A 20304-nucleotide genomic window follows, 5' to 3' on the forward strand; every position below is an offset into this window, starting at 1 on the left:
TATACGGACACAATGAATCAAAGGGGCTGCGGTTATCAAAATAATAAAATACGGGTGCAGAAAGTCAAAGAAGCCGTAACATGTCGGAGAAAAATGCTAATTTGGCGATGCAGAGAGGCCATGGTTTCGGGAGTTAGATGTGCGGACCGGCAGAATCAATGCGGCCGTGATTAAAAAAAAAAAAAGAATATGCTTTTGGGATTGTTAAAAAATCGAGTTGGACAATAAAAATTTTCACTGCAACGTGACGAGATTTTCTACGCTGAAGAAACCATCGTATACAGAAGAAAGAATTAGCTGAAGAATTAGTACTTCAAGCGAATCTTAAAGGATCACACCAAAATCTAGCGTAATACCGAACAGATTAAGTAATTAAAATCAAGAGAGAAGTTTAAAGACTTCGTCGGTAGCCAATTCAAACTTCGTGTATTGCATTAAACGAGATAATAATATATTTACACTGAAGATATTAATGACAGTGAAATTAAGAGCTGACTAGATTATATTCTTAAAGTCTTGTCACTAGATTCTATCGTTGAAGTTCTGATTTGGATTACTTGTAGAAAAAGTTACGAATTAGATCCTGAATAATATATTGCAGAAGACTATGTTCCTGATCCTAATGACAATGTTCAATATTATGTCGCATGTACTCATCACTGTCATCATGAGGAGCTAAACTAGAGATGGATCTGACAACCTGACGGAAGCCGCCCTGCCGATGCTGCTACCCCGAGCCTGCTATCCCAAACATGCATTCCAGTGCATAATCATGACCCAGTAGATGTCCAGTGCCAGCCCGCAGGCCATGGATGATTACATGGAAACCTAGTCCAGTCTAGCAACATCGGCAAATGACAGCTAAGTTCCGATATTCTTTTATGGGTAGTAGTTAGAAATGTTAGAAGTAATATATAAATTAAGCTGTGAATTTGTAGTGCGAAAGTTGTTATTCATGTCTTCGCGAGAAAATTCCAATCGGCAATATCTTCACAAAGAGTTTAATGTGGTTCATTGATACGTGTGGACGTAGGTATTCTTCAATAATGTATAATCAATGCCAATACGTAGGAATGTTTACAATCATATATGCAGAGATTTAAGGTGATTTTCTTCTTGTGCTAAAATGAAACGACGTATTTAATACGGTAAACTTTAACCGTAAAACAGTAAGAAGATAATAGTTTACGTGTTATTAAGACTTGGTTGCCGATTCACCACAATGACATGTGAGTAATATGAGCTCACGTTACTCAAATATGTATTTATTTTTTCATAGTAACGCATATATTTGGTGATATGACTGAAAACTAACCCAATTATGCAACGTCGTAGTTTCAGTGTGGTATGTTGAAATGTTATGCCGCGGGGAAAGTGATTGGTAGATAAGGTTATGAGAAATATGTTGTGGAGAATATAGATATGAGTATTCGTTGAGATACATGTGAATTTGAGTATGGCGTGATAATATGATACTTCCAAATGATATATGGAAGGGTGTATCCATATTTGAAAGTTGTTGGTAGTAATTGTGACTTGTTACTACCCATTAACATTATTTGATATGTGCGGCATGACTGTTAGAATGAAATGTGATGCTTTTGGGTTAGATACATGTGATTATACGACGTTACGTAACATAGTGTAGTGGTAGGCTAACCGAAACTGTCTTCAAAATACAATCTATAAATGAAGTATAAGTAAGGATAAAACTTGATGTCTTCTTGGAAAATTTCAAACGGGGTAATGAATGTTATTTGATATTTATGGATGGAGCCATAATTTAAAGGGAGAAATGTCTTCTAAAGTTTTATTCTCGGCCATAAGCAAATGAAATACGTCAGCAGCTGTATTCCTAGGGATGTTATGAAATATTATTCGGACCCGGATGCGAATTTGAGGCACGTCAGTTACATTGATAGTATATCATTGCTATTATATAGTACCTACTGGAGATATTAGAATACGAGATGGTTACATTTACATATTAATGACATGATAAAATGTTGAGATATATATATATATATATATTTTTTTCTTGATGGAAGATAATTAATATAGCTGAATAGAGCTATTGCTTTGGAACTTGGCTGACATTGCCGATGTTATAAATATTTTTTTTTTACAAGATACATGAAGATGAAATTGATATCGGAACTGAAAATAAGTGTATTCAGAATTGAAATAAAGTTTATTTTGTTTGATTTATCTAATTTATTCAATGCATGTAACTGCTTTCATTTATTCAATCATCTGATTTGATTAACTAATTTAATTCATGTAACAGCTACAATTTATGAAAGTAGGCAAAATTTTCTGTGTTTTTCATGAGGCGATTAAGATATTTATTCTGAAGGAAGAATGATCGAATTATTTTTAAAGAGGCGATATAATATTTCAAGGAAAGCACGATGAATATTTGTTATAGAAAGTTATATATATATATTTTTTTCTTTTTCTCTTTTCTATTAATTCATGATCATGAATAAAATTCAAATTTATAAAAAAAAGGATATTATTGAGGATAAATTATTTAATTTAGCAGGTAAGTTTAGGTTGAAGTTGCATGATTAACGTGCTATTGAAAGACTGATTTTTAGATAGTAATTGAGAATTGACATTGCCGGACGAATAATTTGTGGGTGAATCGTAAGTATGAAGAAATGGGTTCCCGGTTGAACCCTACGTAAAATATATATATTCTTTTTGTTATTGATGCGTAATAAAAATCCCTGAGAGGTGTCACGTAGCAACTAATAGAATATTTTGACGATTGCAATGAGTCGAAGAGATTGAATTACGTCGGTTGAAATGATTTTGACATAATAAGTTGAATTTTACACGACGTATGCAAATTTGGATAGCTGCCGATATTTTAGCATCATATATTTATTGCATTGATCTGTTCATTCGATCCGAAGACATGACAGACATAATAGGGGAAATGGCCAGAGCATTTGACTGATCGCCCAATATGATGCAGAAAAATAATTCCCCGAGGGTCGGTGCAATACATATAATTCAGGTTGGTTGGAGCTAAATGACAGTTCAATATTTTGATGTATATCTTTCTCTCTCTGATTGTTTGGGGAATTAAATTATAAAAATAATACCACTAATAATATATATGAAAAGAAAGAAACCATTACAAACCCGTAAGGATTGGGGCAAAGAAAAACGGAGTGGAAATAGATTGCTTAGTGTTTGCTGATGATATAGCCCTGGTGACAGAAAATTTCGAAAGTGCAACAGAACAGATCAATGTGTGGAAGGAAGTAGCAGAACAAACAGGTTTACAAATTTCGTTTCAAAAGACAGAAGTAATGTTGAATATCAAAGATGATACGGCACAACTAAACACCAAATATGGAACGACAAACCATGTTAGTAAATTTAAATACCTTGGGGAATGGATTCAGCAAAATGGACTTGACAAAGAGGCCATAGCAGTGAGAATCAAGAAAATGGAAGTCACTTTCCAAAACCACCCGCAACATATACAACAAAAAGGGCTTTTCCCTGAACAGAAAAATTTGTCACTACAACAGTGTCATCAAACTAGTATCGCTGTATGCATCTGAATGCCTTATCCTGTCTGAGAAATGTTTGCTTGCAGATTTAGAGAGGAAAGAAGGAAACATCCTACACACCATACTTGGCCCAAACTACAAAAATGGCATCTACATTAGAAAATCCAGGTAAGAAGTATACTCTAAGACAGAGAAGATCACGGGGACACAATGCGTAAAGGCAGAGTTCGCTTCTACGGTCATACACGACGGATGATCGACTCTTGGTGGATGAAACATATCTTCAGTATATTTGACTCAAAACCAAAAATGGCAATGCCATGGTACGTTAATGTCAAGAAAGATCTTAAAGAACTGGGCCTACAAGCAGAAGATGCACAAGACCGAAATCTTTTCAGAGAAGCCATCAAGACTTTTGGGACTTTCCGGGACGAAAAACGGGTGACTGGTGCTAAATGGTCAGAAGAACGTTGTGCTAAATACAGTAAGCTATTGAAGGCGATGTGGCCCAAGCGAAAAATGAACGAATGCCAGAATGTAAAGTGAAGGTTATCATGGTCCCTAGTTGACCAATTAGCGAAGTTGAATGAATATATTAAAACGGCATAGATAACGAAACCATACTGGTGTATGCACCTCAGAGAGTTAGTGTAGAGAGTTTTTGGTATAATTAGAGAGGTGCATAGAAAGCAAGGAAGTGTTAATGATGGGAGATTTTATGCCTATGTGGGAATAGATAAAGATAAAAAGGAGCTATTTGATACCTTGGGACATGGAAAGAGAGATGTGGAAGATCTTGTATCTTTACAGATAACAACCACATAACGTGCATAGACAAAAGAGGTGCTGCCACCAACTGCTCTAAACCAAACCCTGTCTTGCAGTATATATAACCTCAATAGTTGAATTGCACAATACTCAATTTTCAAAAAAAAAAAAAAAAAAAAAAAAAAAAAAAAAAAAAAAAAAAAAAAAAAAAAAAAAAAAATAATTAATGACAAGAGTTCTTACAACACATCAATATAAAGTATATCCGCCATAGAACATTCTCGACGATCACCTAATAGAACTAAATTAGCACAACAGCCACAAGAAGATTGAAGAATGAGTGCTACACAACATGAACCCAAATGTTAATAGACGTTTTTAAAATATATACTATGTTTTATTGTGTTATAATTTTTCAAATGTTTTATATTGTGGCCTATATGTTGTAATGTGTTTAATGTACTCATATCCATATACACTAAATAGGTTTTAGTTTATTGTAACCATCACCACCACTTTTAATCACAAATATTTTAACATAATACTGCAATATATTTTACTTCCATTCTTCATTAGACATCCAAATGATCTAACGTAACATCTTTGTAATTTTGTCTAATGACTATACATGTTATGTACTAAGCTGATGATGGCCATGACAGGCCGAAACCGGTACTAGTGTAATAATTCATTCACAATAAATAAGTATTGATTGGTGGAACACTTTTCTTGTCTATAAATTTAATCCAATCAATACGGAAAATGAAGCTTATAAATAATAATCATTTTAGGAATCACGAGGTTAAGAACAGTCTGAAATATACTACGAGGGGCATTCAGTATATAATGCAACACATTTTATTTCTCAGCCAATGTCTGTTTTAAAAAATTGGTATTTTCTTTGGGACATCTTTGAACATTCCCGCTTCGTTTCATAGAAATTCATTAATTTCCGATAGGTGGCAGTGCTATATCTAGTCCTTAGAATGGCATCTGTTACGGAGGTGCATACCAGACAGAGAGCAGTTGAGTCTCTTTCGGTGGGAAACCAGGGCATTGCAGATATTCATTAGCGCTTGGAGAATGTCTGCGGAGACCTGGCAGTGGACAAAATCACGGTGAGTCGTTGGGCGGGGTGTGTCATCACAGCAAGGTCAAGCAAACCTGTCCACCGGCCGAGTTGGCCGTGCGCGTAGAGGCGCGCGGCTGTGAGCTTGCATCCGGGAGATAGTAGGTTCGAATCCCACTATCGGCAGCCCTGAAAATGGTTTTCCGTGGTTTCCCATTTTCACACCAGGCAAATGCTGGGGCTGTACCTTAATTAAGGCCACGGCCGCTTCCTTCCAACTCCTAGGCCTTTCCTATCGCATCGTCGCCATAAGACCTGTCTGTGTCGGCGCGACGTAAAGCCCCTAGCAAAAAAAAAAAAAAAAAAAAAAAAACCTGTCCGATCTCCCGCGAGCCAGCTGAACGCACACAGCTGTGACACCTCCAAAGTTGGAACGTGTGTTCGACGGATCACAGTCAAACACCTTGCTGCTGAACTTTACGTCTGTTGGTAGTGCTGACACACTTATCCACCTGTTGGAGTATTCAAAGCTTTGTTCCCTCTAGGTTCCTCGACCTCTAACGGAAGACTATAAAGAACAAACGAGAAAAAATCAGTGTGGAATCGCTTGCTTGTTATGAGGCTGTAGGTGACAATTTCTTGTCAAACATTGTCACAGGCGACTAAACATGGATTAATCACTTTGAACTGGAAACAAAACGGCAATCCATGGAGTGGTGCCTCACCAACTCTCCCATGAAGAAAAGGTTTAAAATTGTACCCTCAGCTGGTAAAGTCATGGCTACAGTATTCTGGGACTCTGAAGGGATTATTCTGTTCGATGTCCTCCGTCATCGTGAAACAATCAACTCTGAAGTGTATTGTGCTACTCTAAGGAAATTGAAGAAACGAGTTCAGCGTGTTCATAGCCACTAAAGTGCAAACGAACGTCTGTTTCCTTGACAACGCAAGACCTCACACAAGTCTGCACACCCGGCAGGAGCTCTCAAAACTTCAGTGGACTCTTCTTCCTCATTCATCTCGCCCCTTCTGACTTCCATCTGTTTGGTCCAATGAAGGATGCACTCCGCAGGAAGCACGATGTGGATGTTTGGGAAGTTATTAATGCAGTACGATGTTGGCTCTGACATCAACCAGTCAAGAGGTATCATGCAGGCATACAAGCCCTCGCATTAAGGTGGTGTAAGGTCGTAGCCTTGAACGGAGGTTATGTTACAACTAGTGAATTATGTTAACAAGTACCATACGTAAAAACATTTAGCTTGTATACAGTTGCTCTGTCTAAAAGGGGTGAGTTTCATTTGATAAAAACATAGTGATATACTTTAAAAAACTTGTGATGACATAGGTTGATTTAGGTTATATTAGTCTGTAATATCCAAAGTGTGTGCTCTCACTGGAGTCTTCGTGGACCTCCGTGTCACCTTAAGAATAAAATATGGTCGCGTTTCCATAGTATAGTGTGTGATCACTTGTCTGAATATTGCTTTATGATTATTAAATTATGTGACAGCGACAGAATTTTACATAATTGGTCGTTTTGGAATTGTCGTCCACAGAGATCCTTTTTCAGCTTACTGAACACATGTTAATCGCATCGTGCTAAGTCTGGCGTGTATGGGGGATGTTGCCATACTTCCTACTTGAATGGCTGGAGCAGTTCGGACGTTTGGCGGGCTGTGTGAGGTGTTGCGTTATCGTGCAACAAAATCACACCAGCGCTCAATTTTCCCCACCGCCTTTCTTTAATTGCCTTACGGAACCAGTTTAATGTTTGATGATATGAAGCAAAGTTCGTCGTGCCTTTCAGCATAAACACATGCACCACACCCTCCATGTTAAAGAACACTGTTGCCATTACCTTTCCTGCTGAAAATTGGACCTTGGCCTTCTTTCGTGGTGATGATGTGGTGTGCACCCATTCAAGCAATGTACTTTGTTTTGGGGGTGAAGTGGTGGACTAGTGTTTCATCCCTATGATGATTCGCTGAAGAAACTTGTTGCTTTCCACAGAATACCATTGCAAAAATGCCAGTGATGATTGAAAACTTTGGCCCTTGTGAACATTGGTGAGCAGACGTGCGACCCATCTTTGACACAGTTTACGAAATCCAAGGTGCTGGTGAACAATGGAGAACACACTGGTATAGGAAGTGTTCAGCATGCTGGCAATTTCCTGCAGTGTTATGCACCGATTCTCTCTAATGGTCCCATCCACACGGTCAACATTTGTGACTGTACTGGATGTTGCGGGCATGCCTTTGCGATATTCGTCCGTGAATTCCATGCATTCGGCGTCATTTTGCTTCACCACTTTAAAATTCATAGGCGAGAAATTGTACGCTTATCATATACAGCAGTGATTTCACGATGGAATGTCCGTGCAATTGAGCCGTTTAGCCCATAGATATCTGATTGTTGCACGCACCTCCATTTTGAAATGAACATCCATATGACGCGCCATTGAGCCTAGCCCGCTCTGCACACGCAACACGACGGGATACTACACCAACCTTCCTATCGGACATATCATCAGTTACTGTAGCTTGCTCCGCATTCTCCACAGTCAGGACACACAGCGTGCTTTGCAAAGGACATTTTCAAAAATATATCCTCCTATTCAGTACATAATTCATTCATTAAATGAAGTAATAAAATTCAAACGTTTCAACTCGTTTGAGTCATCTTCATTGAAATAAGGGGGGGGTTAAAGTTATTTACATAATAAAAGCTAAAAATGTGCTAAAAACATAATGAAGGAACAAATGAAAAACAAAGACATGACTGAATTAAAAAACAATATAATACACAGTACAATATTTCCATCATTCGATGGAGCAATAAATAACTCGTTGAGACAAATTCAGTGAAAAAAAAGGTTAATATTATACATAATTGAATTTCAAAAGTTTGTTAAACCTAAGAAGAAAAGAAATGAAAATAAATGATACGGATAGAAATGAACAATAAGTGCTTATAGTGAGGTTGCGGACCTCTCAGTCTAAAAATTTTGCAGTTTGATAAAATAAAAAAATAAAAACAGGATGAAACATCTTGTAACAAACCGTGCTGTCACGGCGAGCGGGTGTAACTTTTTGATTTGCCGTCGTAACCTAGTAGACATAAAGATTATTAATTAAAATTACGTTGATGGTATGCCATAAAATGGGTTGCAATGTCTCCTAAAATACATTTTCCTACTTGAGCTTGTTCCTTGTAAATCCTAGTAAATTATAATTTTTCTTCAAAACTCAACTTAAAGGAGTACATCAAAAGAAAGATATATCTAAGAATACAAAAGAGCCTACTTAGTCTTAAAGAACTGAAAATAACCAAAATGTTAAAATTGGCCTAATTAAGCTCCTTAATTGAAGATTCATTGCACGAGCATTTATGTACGGTAGTTAAGAAGCCTATAAGTCTTACAGATTATGGCCTTATTCCCAGTTTAATGGTGTCTAGATTTGGTGCAGTTTTATAACTTGATGCCCTTCCTTACACCACCCATATATGAGGATTTATTCACTATTGCATTTTGTTGTGTGTTGTATGTATGGAGAAAAGTGTATTAAGACAAACACAAACATTCAGTCCCTGAAGCTAAAATCCTTGGCCTGGCTGGAAATTGATGCTGTGACCTTCAGAATCAAAGACCTGTATGCTGGCCATTCCGCCACGGAGCTGGGGGGGGGGGGGGATGCATTAAATCCTGAAATCGCTAGCTCTAATACACTGAAGAAAATCGAAACTGCAACACCCAGGAGGAGTGGTGCTACATTACTGCAATTGAACATGCAGGACGAGTGTTCAGTTGTGATTTGATGATTACACTTTCAGGTCCGTCTGCCCGCAAGTTTGAACAACAATCAATACAGGATGTGCCCACCACGAGCTGCAATATGTTGATGAATTCATTGAGGCATGGAGTCAATAAGGCCCTGGATCGCTTCCTGAGGAATTGTGGCCCATGGTTGCTGCACTACATGGGTCAGTTGTTCCAGAGTTGTGGGTGGCTGAGGACGGTTGGCCAGTTGTCGATCCATCATGTCCCACACATGCTCAATAGGACTGAGGTCCGGGGATCTGGCGGGCCATTCTAAGGTTGTGATGTCGTGGAGAGCTTCTCTGGAGATGCGTGCAGTGTGAACCCGGGCATTGTCCTGCTGAAACATCCCATTAGCAATGTTCGCCATCATAGGGACAACCACTCGATTGAGTACCCTATCAACGTACTGTCGGGCAGTCATAGTGCCCTTAACAAGCACTAATTGTGATTTTCACATTAAAGCCAATAGCTCCCCAGACCATAATGCTTGGTGTTGGCCCTGTGTGCCTCTCGACAGTAAGATCTGGGCGGCTCCTCTCCCCGGTATGTCGGCGCATACGATTTCGGCGATCACTGCAGGCAAGACACAAGCGCGATTCATCACTAAAGACGACCCTATGCCATTCGTCGACCCACGTCGACCTTTCTCGATACCAGGCCAGCCTTACATGTCGCTGTTGTGGGCTCAATGGAACACCTTCTGCAGGGACACGGGCTCGTAAGCCAGCTGCACGCAGGCGATTACGAACTGTTTGTTGTGTAATGTGGGGTGCCACAGCTGCTCGAATTTGCGCTGCTGTTGCATGGGGTTCCATCTGGGCCATCCGAATGACGCGGCGATCCTCTCTCAGTTGTCCGTCGCGCTGGGCCTGTGCCAGGTCTACGAGTGTGGATACCATCATTTGACCACTGCTACCATACACGTTGTACCGTAGATGCTTGTTGGCCAACACGTACAGCGACAGTCCTTCGCGATAATCCAGCCTCATGCAGCCCAATTACCCAAGCCCTCTCAAACAGCGATAGTTGTTAATAGCATGCTCTTCTCTATCGTGGAGGCATGTTTGACGGAGAACACTTCACTGCACAGACTGCAAGTCAACTACGCTACACCAGAGTCCGTATACTGGAGTTGATTCCTCCGCGACCAATCACGTGGGGAGACCTGTAGCAACAATCCAATGGGTCTGAAACTTTGACAGTTTACATACCTACATAGCATCGTTCCATATCTCGAAAATCAACACAAATGACCTATGCCTTCATGGTGTTGCAATTTCCATTTTAAGTATAATTGCTTACTGTTAGTATTTTCTGAACGTGTATCAGTAGAACCTGAATGCATCGTTCCCGGAACTGTCGTTTTCCTGTATTCATCATTCAATTTATTCAGTCCCAAAAATGTTCCATATAAACCAATGTTAAATTTCCCTGCATCTATTGTTCCTCAAACTATCGTTTTTTCGCATCGATCATCGCAACATTATTTGTCCTTGGCCACAATTTTCCCGCATTGATAGATTGCACGTAAGAAAAATATATGTAACAGTTTTTTAAAATAAAAAAATGCAAAAATTGCGCACTTTTCAAAAAAATTTACTCCCCAAGATGGTTGATCCTTCACTCCTTAACCATTATTACACTAATAACTACCCTGCACCTGTCCTTACCTTTCATATATGAGGTTTTTACAATGAAGTGCCTGATAAAAAGGATTACTGTGATACAGTACATCATGTAACTATGTACCTTCATTATATCTAATAGATTTAAACTATTCCCTAAACTATCAAAAACTTTTGGGCTTCATACACCTAGATATACCCATAATCTTTATCAAAAGGTAAGCTAAATATAAGCTAATGGGTTCATACCCTGTAAATAGGATTGTCCTCCTTTTTAATCTTCACCACTCCTGCAAAGCTCTTATTTACTCTTAACGTATAATAGCAGCAACCTGTTACTCGAGAATGTTCAAGTGATTCTGAGTTGCTAGTCTCGAACAAGGATCTTGTAGGCTGGAGTGCTGTCCGCAGGTTATTCACGTGCAACCTCACTACGAGCCTCTTGGTGCCAACGCTTCTTCCCAACCCACTAGCTGACCCCTAGAAGTATTCTTATTTACAAGAATTAAAACATAGGCAGTGTAAAATTCATATTTGCCACCATTTTCTATGTTTGTATAGCCTGGCTAGGGCTGCTAACTTCGTTGAAAATGAGAAAATTGTGCAGTGTGCTAGATACGTTTTAACTAGTCACAGGGTGATTAATCATTTATACCTTGTGGAGTGTGTGGGATGCTAGAGGTCTGTTGACCGCTTTGTTGTCCTCTGCCCAGTAGTCTCGTTACAAGCCGGACCTAACCAAGTCAGACCAATAATTTTTTCTCATAGCCTAGCCTTGTAACTAATTCCTAAGTTGGCAGCCTTGCACAGGCCGCTGTGACATCGTTTGAGGCGCGCTGTTTTGAATTTCTAACCTCTGTGACATCGTCTGAGCCGAGCTGCGGAAGCTACGCCATGTAGGGTATCTACCTAATTTATCGTTCGCAAAGGATCTACGGAATATTTTCCTAAATAAAGGTTATCGCTGTAATTTCCACATATATCCTTACTTTACAATAACAGAACTGAACTTAAAGATTTTCAATTATTAAGAAATGTGTAAAGAAGAGCGGAACGAAACAACATAAAAGTCGCCTTTTTTTATTTTCATCGCGTAGGCCTATAGCATCGTTAAAATATTTTGATCCCATCATGTATAGTATGAGCTAAATGGTTAGCGCGTGTTGACCTTTGGTTCAAGGCATCTCAATCAGGTTGAGGATTTTAACTTTCTTTGTTTAATTCCAACGGTTTGGGGGCTGTTTATGTGCCAAATGAAACATTAGAATTCATCTTAGGTAAAGCCGCATTTTTATACGCTCATAGTTCGCCTATCTCGCGACAACTTGAAAGACCTGCACCCGGCTCCAGAGGCCATACGCCATTATTGTTGTTTTAATAATAATAATAATAATAATAATAATAATAATAATAATAATAATAATAATAATAATATATTTACATGTCCACATATAGTACCCATTATTCATTATTTTGCTTTCCCTCTAATTTTACGTTCCTGCACTATCATTTTCCTGCATCTCTCGTCATTTACCCCCTCCTCCTTGAATAGAGATTCATCGAGGTTTTACTGTACTAGAATGGTGTTTTTAGTTTATTATCGTCATATGAAGTTTCCATCTGTTGGTCAGTTCTGCTTTTTCTTAGTTTATACTGCAGATTATTATTAGTTTACTTTTTTTAGGCATGGATCATCTATCACAGGCAGAAGAGGCTGCTGCAGTTAATATTACGTCAAATTCGCACATTTATAAACCAATCCCAAAACAGTACAATCGTCCATCTTCTCCAATGACACTTGCTTCACTAAATCTTGCAACTCTACCATGTAAGAGAAGTGGAGTAGGAGGAGGAGGGAGGTGTGAAGACTTCACGTGGTCGCCTGTAGTAAGTAGCTTGGTAACTTTTCATTAAATTTACAATGATTAAAAGGAAGAATTTAACCAAATACTGTTTTTTTTTTTTTTTCAGTTAAGTGGAGATGCATTGGGAAATCAGAATTTGCAGTCATCCTTTGTAGTTTCTCCTTCAAGCAATGAACCTCTTATGGGCAATGGCTCCTCGAAATTAAGAAGTCGCACACCTACTCCAGTGTCGATCCCTTCCACTAGCCCACTTACTTTGCCATATGATGGTGATTCCGAGGAATCTGAGGTATTAATCCTTGCATTGTTCTGTGTTATGAATGTTATGAAATTTACTTCAAAGATCTGAGTTAACACTGAGGAAATGTAAACATACAAATGGCTCCATTTATCTATTATTTCTGCTGTACTCATAAGGTTCCTTCATACACGATCTGTAGCCTAGCTTGGGAATATTATGTATGATAAATATGAGATTTATGATCAGTGTTGAAAACATTCAACCTGTGACTTGTTACTGTGTCTTACTATGATCATGTTCATTACAATATAATCCTTGTTTTACTGCGTTCCTTATTAAGAAGTTTTCTCATGTAGCACGTCATGAATATGAAGGCCCAGTTCATATCATATTAAATCCGTACAAAGGTACCTCACCATGTCAAAAATTTTCGCTATTACTGCTTAGTCTATTAAAGAACTATTTAAAATATTTTTACTTGAGTCCGCCTTGTCAGTACACTTTATAATGATAGAAAACTATTTATTTTACCATGTTTCGGGAATATCATCTGTCATCGCCTGTAGTAAGTAGCCCGGTAACTTCTAATTAAATTTACAGTGAATAAAAGGAAGAGACCTAATACAAATATTTTCTTTTCAGTTAAGTGGAGATGCAGTGGGATATCAGAATTTGCTTGTCATCACTGAAAGAGGATGATTTTCCCGAAACATGTATGGTAAATAAATAGTTTTCTATCGTTATAAGGGGTACTGACAAGGCGGACTCAAGTAAAAACTATTTTCAAGTCTTTAATAGATTCAAACAAGTCAATACAGGATCAAACATAATACCTATTATGGTTAAGTTTATCAACATTACTGCTTAGTATGATCAAATTTTTTGTATCCCTGAAAATGTTGTCATGCCTTGTAAAAGGAACGCGAGTTGCCGTTTTTCAGTGATGTTTGAGTCATCAGTCCACAGACTAGTATGATGCAGCTCGCCATGCCACCTTATCCTGTGCTAACCTCTTCATTTCTACGTAACTATTGCATCCTACATCTGCTCTAATCTGCTTGTCAAATTCATACCTTGGTCTATCCCTACCATTCCTACTGCCTACACCTCCTTCAAAAACCAACTGAACAAGTACTGGGTGTATTTTTTTGTGGCATCGACCCCTAGGGATCTTTTGCCAAAACTTGCGCCATATTATATAAACCTGCGTGCAATTGGAATTGCGGAAGTGTAGAGTGTTGAATGTGAGGAGAGGAACGTTAAGGACTACACAAACGCGCAGTTCCCAGGCCAGGGATCATTTACAATTAAAAACCTTTGACCCGGCCGGGTATCGAACCCAGAGCCTCTGGGGACAGGTGGACCTGTTGCCCCCTACACCGCGGGGCCTATCATTCTGTCTCTTCTTCTCGTCAAATTTAGCCAAATCAATCTCCTCTCACCAAATTGATTCAGTATCTCTTCATTCGTGATTCAGTCTATCCATCTCACTTTCAGCATTCTTCTGTAACACCACATTTCAAAGGCTTATATTCTCTTTCTCTCTGAGCTAGTTATCGTCCATTGGCAACTTCCATACAATGCCACGCTCCAGATGAAAGTCTTCAGAAACCTCTTTCTAATTCTTATATCAATGTTTGAAGTGAGCAGATTTTTCTTAAAGCTCTTCCTTGCTTGTGCTAGTCTGCATTTTATGTCCTCCTACCATTGTTATTTTACTACCCAAGTAACAGCATTCATCTGTTTCCATGAAGACCTCATTTCCTAATCTAATATTTCCTGCATCACCTGCCTTCATTCGACTGCACTCCATTACTTTTGTTTTGAACTTGTCTATTTTCATCTTGTACTCCTTACCCAAGACTTCATCCATACCATGCAGCAATTTCTCAATCTTTCTGCAGTCTCAGATGAAATAACAATATCCGCGGTAAATCTCAAGGTTTTGATTTCCTGTCCTTGGAATGATTTCCTTTCCAAATTCCTCTTTTGATTTCCTTTACTGCCTGTTCTATGTAAACATTGAAAAGGAGGGGAAACAGACTGCAGCCTTGCCTCGCTCCTTTCTGGATTGCTGCTTCTTTTTCAAAGCCCTCGATTTTTATCACTGCAGACTGATTTTTCACAGATTGTAGATAATTCTTCGTTCTCGGTATCTGATCCCAATCATCTTCACAATCTTAAATAGTTCGGTTCAATCAACATTATTGAATGCCTTTTCTAGATCTACTAATGCCATGTACGTGGGCTTGTCCTTCTTAATTCGATCCTGTAAGATCAGACGTAAAGTCAGGATTGCTAGAAGTGTTCCTACATTTCTTCTGAAGTCAAATAGATCGTCTCCCAACTCAGGGTTGTCATCTCAAGGAATTCATCTGAAGGCAAGTTCCCCTGTAGAGTTTGGGAAGATTGGCTGCATGTAGGATGCTAAATGGTACCGAAGAAGAGGAATAAGAAGCTGTACACATCACACGAGAAAAAACCCACAGAAACTCGCAATAGTGAGTGTATGTATAGAAATGCACTACACTCATTGGAAATATTTTTGTTAAATTGATTGAATAATCATAATAATTAAGAATGTAATTTTAAAATATTAAATGCCTCCTTCATAAACCTCCAAACGAGCATTGTGTTAGCTGTGCCTTTTGCTATGTCTTAAAAATTTAAAAAGTTATAAAGCAATACTTTGTTTGAGGATCCACACAGCCTCTGAGAGGACTATTTAACAACTACTCTCCCCTCTTCTTTCTAGCCTTTTCCTAATTGCCTGTCACAAGACTTTGTATGGACTTAGCCTAGTTTTGCAGCCATATGCTTTTCCTAACATCATCTCTATGTGGAGGGATATATATTCACTATTGCGTGTTTCTGTGGTTGTTTCTCGTATAATGTGTTGTATATACTTGAAGATGCGCATGAACATGAATAGAAACCCATAGCCCCCCCCCCGATCTAAAGGAATTAACGGATGCAATTAAAATCTGGCTCAGCCGGGAATTGTACTCCGGCCCTCTGAACCGAAGGCCAGTACGCTGACCATTCCGTGGTGGTGATTATTTTAACCCTCTACTGCGTAGTGTACCAGTAGGCAACATATAACATTTCATCAGTCTAGATGGATAGAGAATGTTGACAGGTAGTTTTAGGCACACCTTCAACTGTACAGTCAATCAAACATACACCGGTGATGCTTTTTTAAATACATAACAGGTGACAAAACAGCCCTATAACCGGAGGTACTCCTTCTGCCCCATCAACATCCACACGTATCAACCACCGTTTATTTTACGTGGGCCACAGGCTTCGGGAGTACCTCTGGCTTAACCTCAGACATTACCGACCTACGGTCTTGCAAGTATACTTGCGCATTGCATCTATGTACCCATAGCCAGTAGACAGCAATGTTCGATCTTTGAACATTAAAAGCTTAGAGTAAAAATTGCGAAATATAAATATTACACTATAACATAGCCGTAAAAAAAGCATATTTTTAAACAAGGAATGAAAATACGCACTATGTAATAAATAATAATCATCAGATTCTGCCAAGTCACACTAAATATTGAGAAATACTTGTTTCTCTCTCTCCAAACACATATGAATTTGAAATTTGGAATGTATCTAGGAAGCCCTGCCTTGTTTAAACTCCAGCATACACTGCGTGGCGTTGGAAAAACCGTTGCTCCTTCAGTGGCTCGAATCCAAACGGCTGTCAGTTCACTGCCCTCTCTCTCTTAAATCACTTCCCCACCCTGATCAGGTCAGTGACATACTGTACTTTCCCTATTATTATTATTCTTGTTGTTATTGTTACCGAGGTTGGTGGATCAGCAGAGGTGAAAGAAGGTGCCGGGATGAATGGGTCTAACTACGGAGTCAATTTAAAATTTTAACACGGGTTATATATATTTTTTTCTTTTGTAAAAATTACAACAAGTAACAAAATCACAGGTACTAGTAGCAAAAGACAAGTCTAGTTAAGACAAGATAGTTGGTATAAACAGAACTTGTGCTTTAAGTCCACATTTAACCATTCCTGAGCTTCGCACTAATTTTTACAAAGATCACCATATTATGTAAGGGCAGAACACCCCTCAATACATGGAGCACTAGCTCTGTAATTTACAATGTCAAGCCTCCTAGAGGCACTTTTACAATACTTGAAAAGAGCAGACACTCTCTCAGTTTTTCAAGCCTAGTCAAGGCAATACCAAAAATATCTTACATTTTCTGGCCTTCCATGGCCCAGCTTACAAGTTGAAACGGGGGTATCTCGTACCCAACCTACAGGGCCTTCGAGTAAAAGAAATAACCGTTAAATAAATGGTCCAAACAAAAAAGGAAGGAGGCGGATACTTGCACTCCTCTGTGTAGCTTCCTAAAACGTAACGAGCACAAGGCCGATGAAACAGGGGCTATTCTCAAACTATGGAGGTGACCCGTATAAGAAAGAAATTTTAAAACACTAAGGAAGAGAAGAAAATCAGTTACCAAAACTGTCACCTCAAACCACAATGAAGGGGAGCTCAAGAGGGTAAATCACTCTCTATCCCTGAATTACAGTTACAGATTTTATGAAGTTTTTACATAAACCGGCAGAGAATTACATGTTTAGAAGAGTAGGTTACATTGTAAAGGTTTTGGACCTTTCCCGTGTTTTAAACTGCTGAGCTAGCAAGAAATAAAGATGTTAAAAGGCTATTACCTTGCTGAAGACCTGCTGCCTGATGAAAGAGGTGCCTCCCGCCTCCTGCTTTACATTCACACACTTAGATGTTGATCAAGTGGCCAAGAGACATGAAAATCAGCAGTTTATAAACCCTCGTGGGAAGTTCAAGACCTTTCATGAATGAAACAGCCATACCCTCTCAATTTAATTGGCTAGCTTAAAGTTACACACCAAATCGAAGAAGCCTGTGATTTGTAGGAAATTAATTACAGAAATTCTGGATTGGCTAGATTCAAAACTGGCGGAAGGAAAAGCTAAATATTGCCAACCCACAAATATTGCCTGTGAAACAGTGTGAACTGTAATATATTATGTGTTCTCTGAAGCCTGAATGTCTGTTGTATCTTATCACGTTATATTCTTTGTATTAGTATTGTATTTAGTAAAGAAAAAAACTTATGAGTACAAAATTTCTTCTAAAAAGTTCCTTCACTTTGCACCAGGGTGCATGATCATAGTTTTTTAGTAGATACATCTATGAGAGAATGTCTATACTTCTTGAAGAACGTAAAACAAAACAAGTTGAAATACACACAGTACTGGCAACTTCATAATCACAAAGTTAAGGTAGTGACATCTTCTGAGGAAAAGTTAAAGGAGGTCTAGTTTTAAGTTCAGCGTTTCTCCTATAGAGGAGGTTTTATTGGTGCAAGATTTAAAGGTGCGGCGTAGGGGTGTACCTTCCGGTATTGTTGTTGTTGATATTATTACCATTATTATTATTATTATTATTATTATTATTATTATTATTATTATTATTATTATTATTATTATTATTATTATTCATACAATTCTTTTTTTTAAAACTATGCAAGGGTTCTTTAATGCGTATTTAATGGTCTACCTATTATACCAGTAAATTTATGTTTAATTCGTCTTATATTTAGTGGTAAAGGATAATCTATTGAAAGATAGTCTTAAGTGGCTAGGATGGTGCGTAAGTTCACAGAACTTAATACAAATAAGAATATCCTAATCCACATTCCAGACCTTGAAATCAGATTACCTCCTGTGGGACTCACTTAGCACTAATGCAAGAAGTGTAAATGTCATCCAGATATTAAGTGGGGTGAATAGGGCGGGGGGGTTAAAAGTTGTATATTCATTCAGGTTGGTTTATTTTTTGTTTTGTTTTAGTTTTTTGCGATGTAAATTTTGAATGCTGCTGTTATATTTAAATACTTAACTTTTATTTTCAATGTGCAAGATTTTTGGATATGTGTTGATGCCTGTGAAATGGTGTGAACTGTAATATATTATGTGTTCTCTGAAGGCTGAATGTCTGTTGTATCTTATCACGTTATCTTCTTTGTATTTTGTGTAGAAATTGTCTTGTTTGGACTATTCATGTAGCATTGCAGTTAAGTTCATGGCACTTGTCCGTACTCTCAACTTGGAGAACGGGTTTCTTTTATTCAGGTTGCATTTGGTTATGCGTTTTTGTAGTTTGTTGTTCGTCCTAAAAACTACTTTTAGACCTTATTTTTTGAAAATGTTACCTATTTTGTATGTTTTCTTGTTAATGCAGTTGAGTACAATGTATTTATTCCTATCCTGTGTGGTTTTTTGGGGGGTCTTCCTTTGTTTATTTAATAGTTTCTCTACCGTGCCTGGAGGGTAGTCGTTTCCTCCCGCTATTTAATTATTTGTATCTCTTCTTTGAAATCTGTTCTCATTGGTATAGAAATACAGTAGAAGTCTGTTATAGCGAGAATTCATAACTGCGAAAAATTTACTCGCTATAATGGATTGTCGTTATATCAGATTTATGTATAAAAGTCGGAAACCCGTTCATGCACTTCAAAATCGGTATGAACAGGCAATAGTTTTGTTCAAAACTTGCGTTTCCGCAGATGATATCCACACTACGACGTACTTGTTTGTTATTTTTTTGTAATCCGATACTACGTGAAAGTGTATCTTTAATTTCATTCTGAAAAAAATATAGTTCCGTATTTCTCCGAATCCAAGATGAACCTCACTTTTTCCTTCAAAAAATTTAAATCAGGCTCAGAAAGAAGTTTGTAAAATCGTACAGGCCTATGCATTTTTTGACTATTTTTAGACGACTAACATTGACTTTCGTCACACCGTATTTCATTCTTTTTCGTGGCTGCACGATTATTCTTTATTTTTGCAGGTTTGAGGACCATTAACTTAACATTGGCATCATAATACCGAAGAGAACTCGTTGAAAATTTTCCGGCAATACCTATTCCATGCGTCTCTACAATACAACGAACCATCAGGAAATTATTCTTGCTGTCTATAAAACTGTTACTTTTACGCAGCATCAGATATAACCGGCTACCACTACACGCACGTCTCGCTCGTCGGGTGCGGCTAAATTCAACGGCTAGCGATGTATAGGCCGAATCGCGAACATTGAAAGTCAACGAACAAGTTTATTGCGTCACGGTATGGCCAACCTCCCTTGCATTTTTCGTGCACATACCTCACAATTTAATCATCGACTTCTTTAAAGTGTCCTTGTTGTGGACCACTGAATGCATTTTTTGTACAGTACGCATTTTGTTTTAGCTCTTTGTCTTCACGCTAATGCCAAATACTGGCTTTAGTTAGGCCTATGCCGTATTTTCTTGCGGCTGCACAATTATTCTACATTTCCGAGTGTTTAATAAACATTA

The 20304-nt window shown here is 38.3% G+C and overlaps 1 protein-coding gene across 6 annotated transcripts in view; it reads left to right on the top strand.

Moving 5' to 3' along the window:
• Nucleotides 1-20304, top strand: part of Marf1 (meiosis regulator and mRNA stability factor 1-like protein) — an 818555-nt gene that overhangs the window by 305425 nt on the left and 492826 nt on the right. For all 6 annotated transcript variants that reach the window (XM_067150043.2, XM_067150047.2, XM_067150048.2 and 3 more), the window contains exons 10-11: nt 12503-12705; nt 12790-12972. In XM_067150043.2, coding sequence (XP_067006144.2) covers nt 12503-12705; nt 12790-12972 — 386 coding nt within the window. The remainder of the gene's footprint in view (nt 1-12502; nt 12706-12789; nt 12973-20304) is intronic.

This window comes from Anabrus simplex, chromosome 6, assembly GCF_040414725.1.
Source record: "Anabrus simplex isolate iqAnaSimp1 chromosome 6, ASM4041472v1, whole genome shotgun sequence".
In the NCBI taxonomy this organism is placed as follows: Eukaryota; Metazoa; Arthropoda; class Insecta; order Orthoptera; family Tettigoniidae; genus Anabrus; species Anabrus simplex.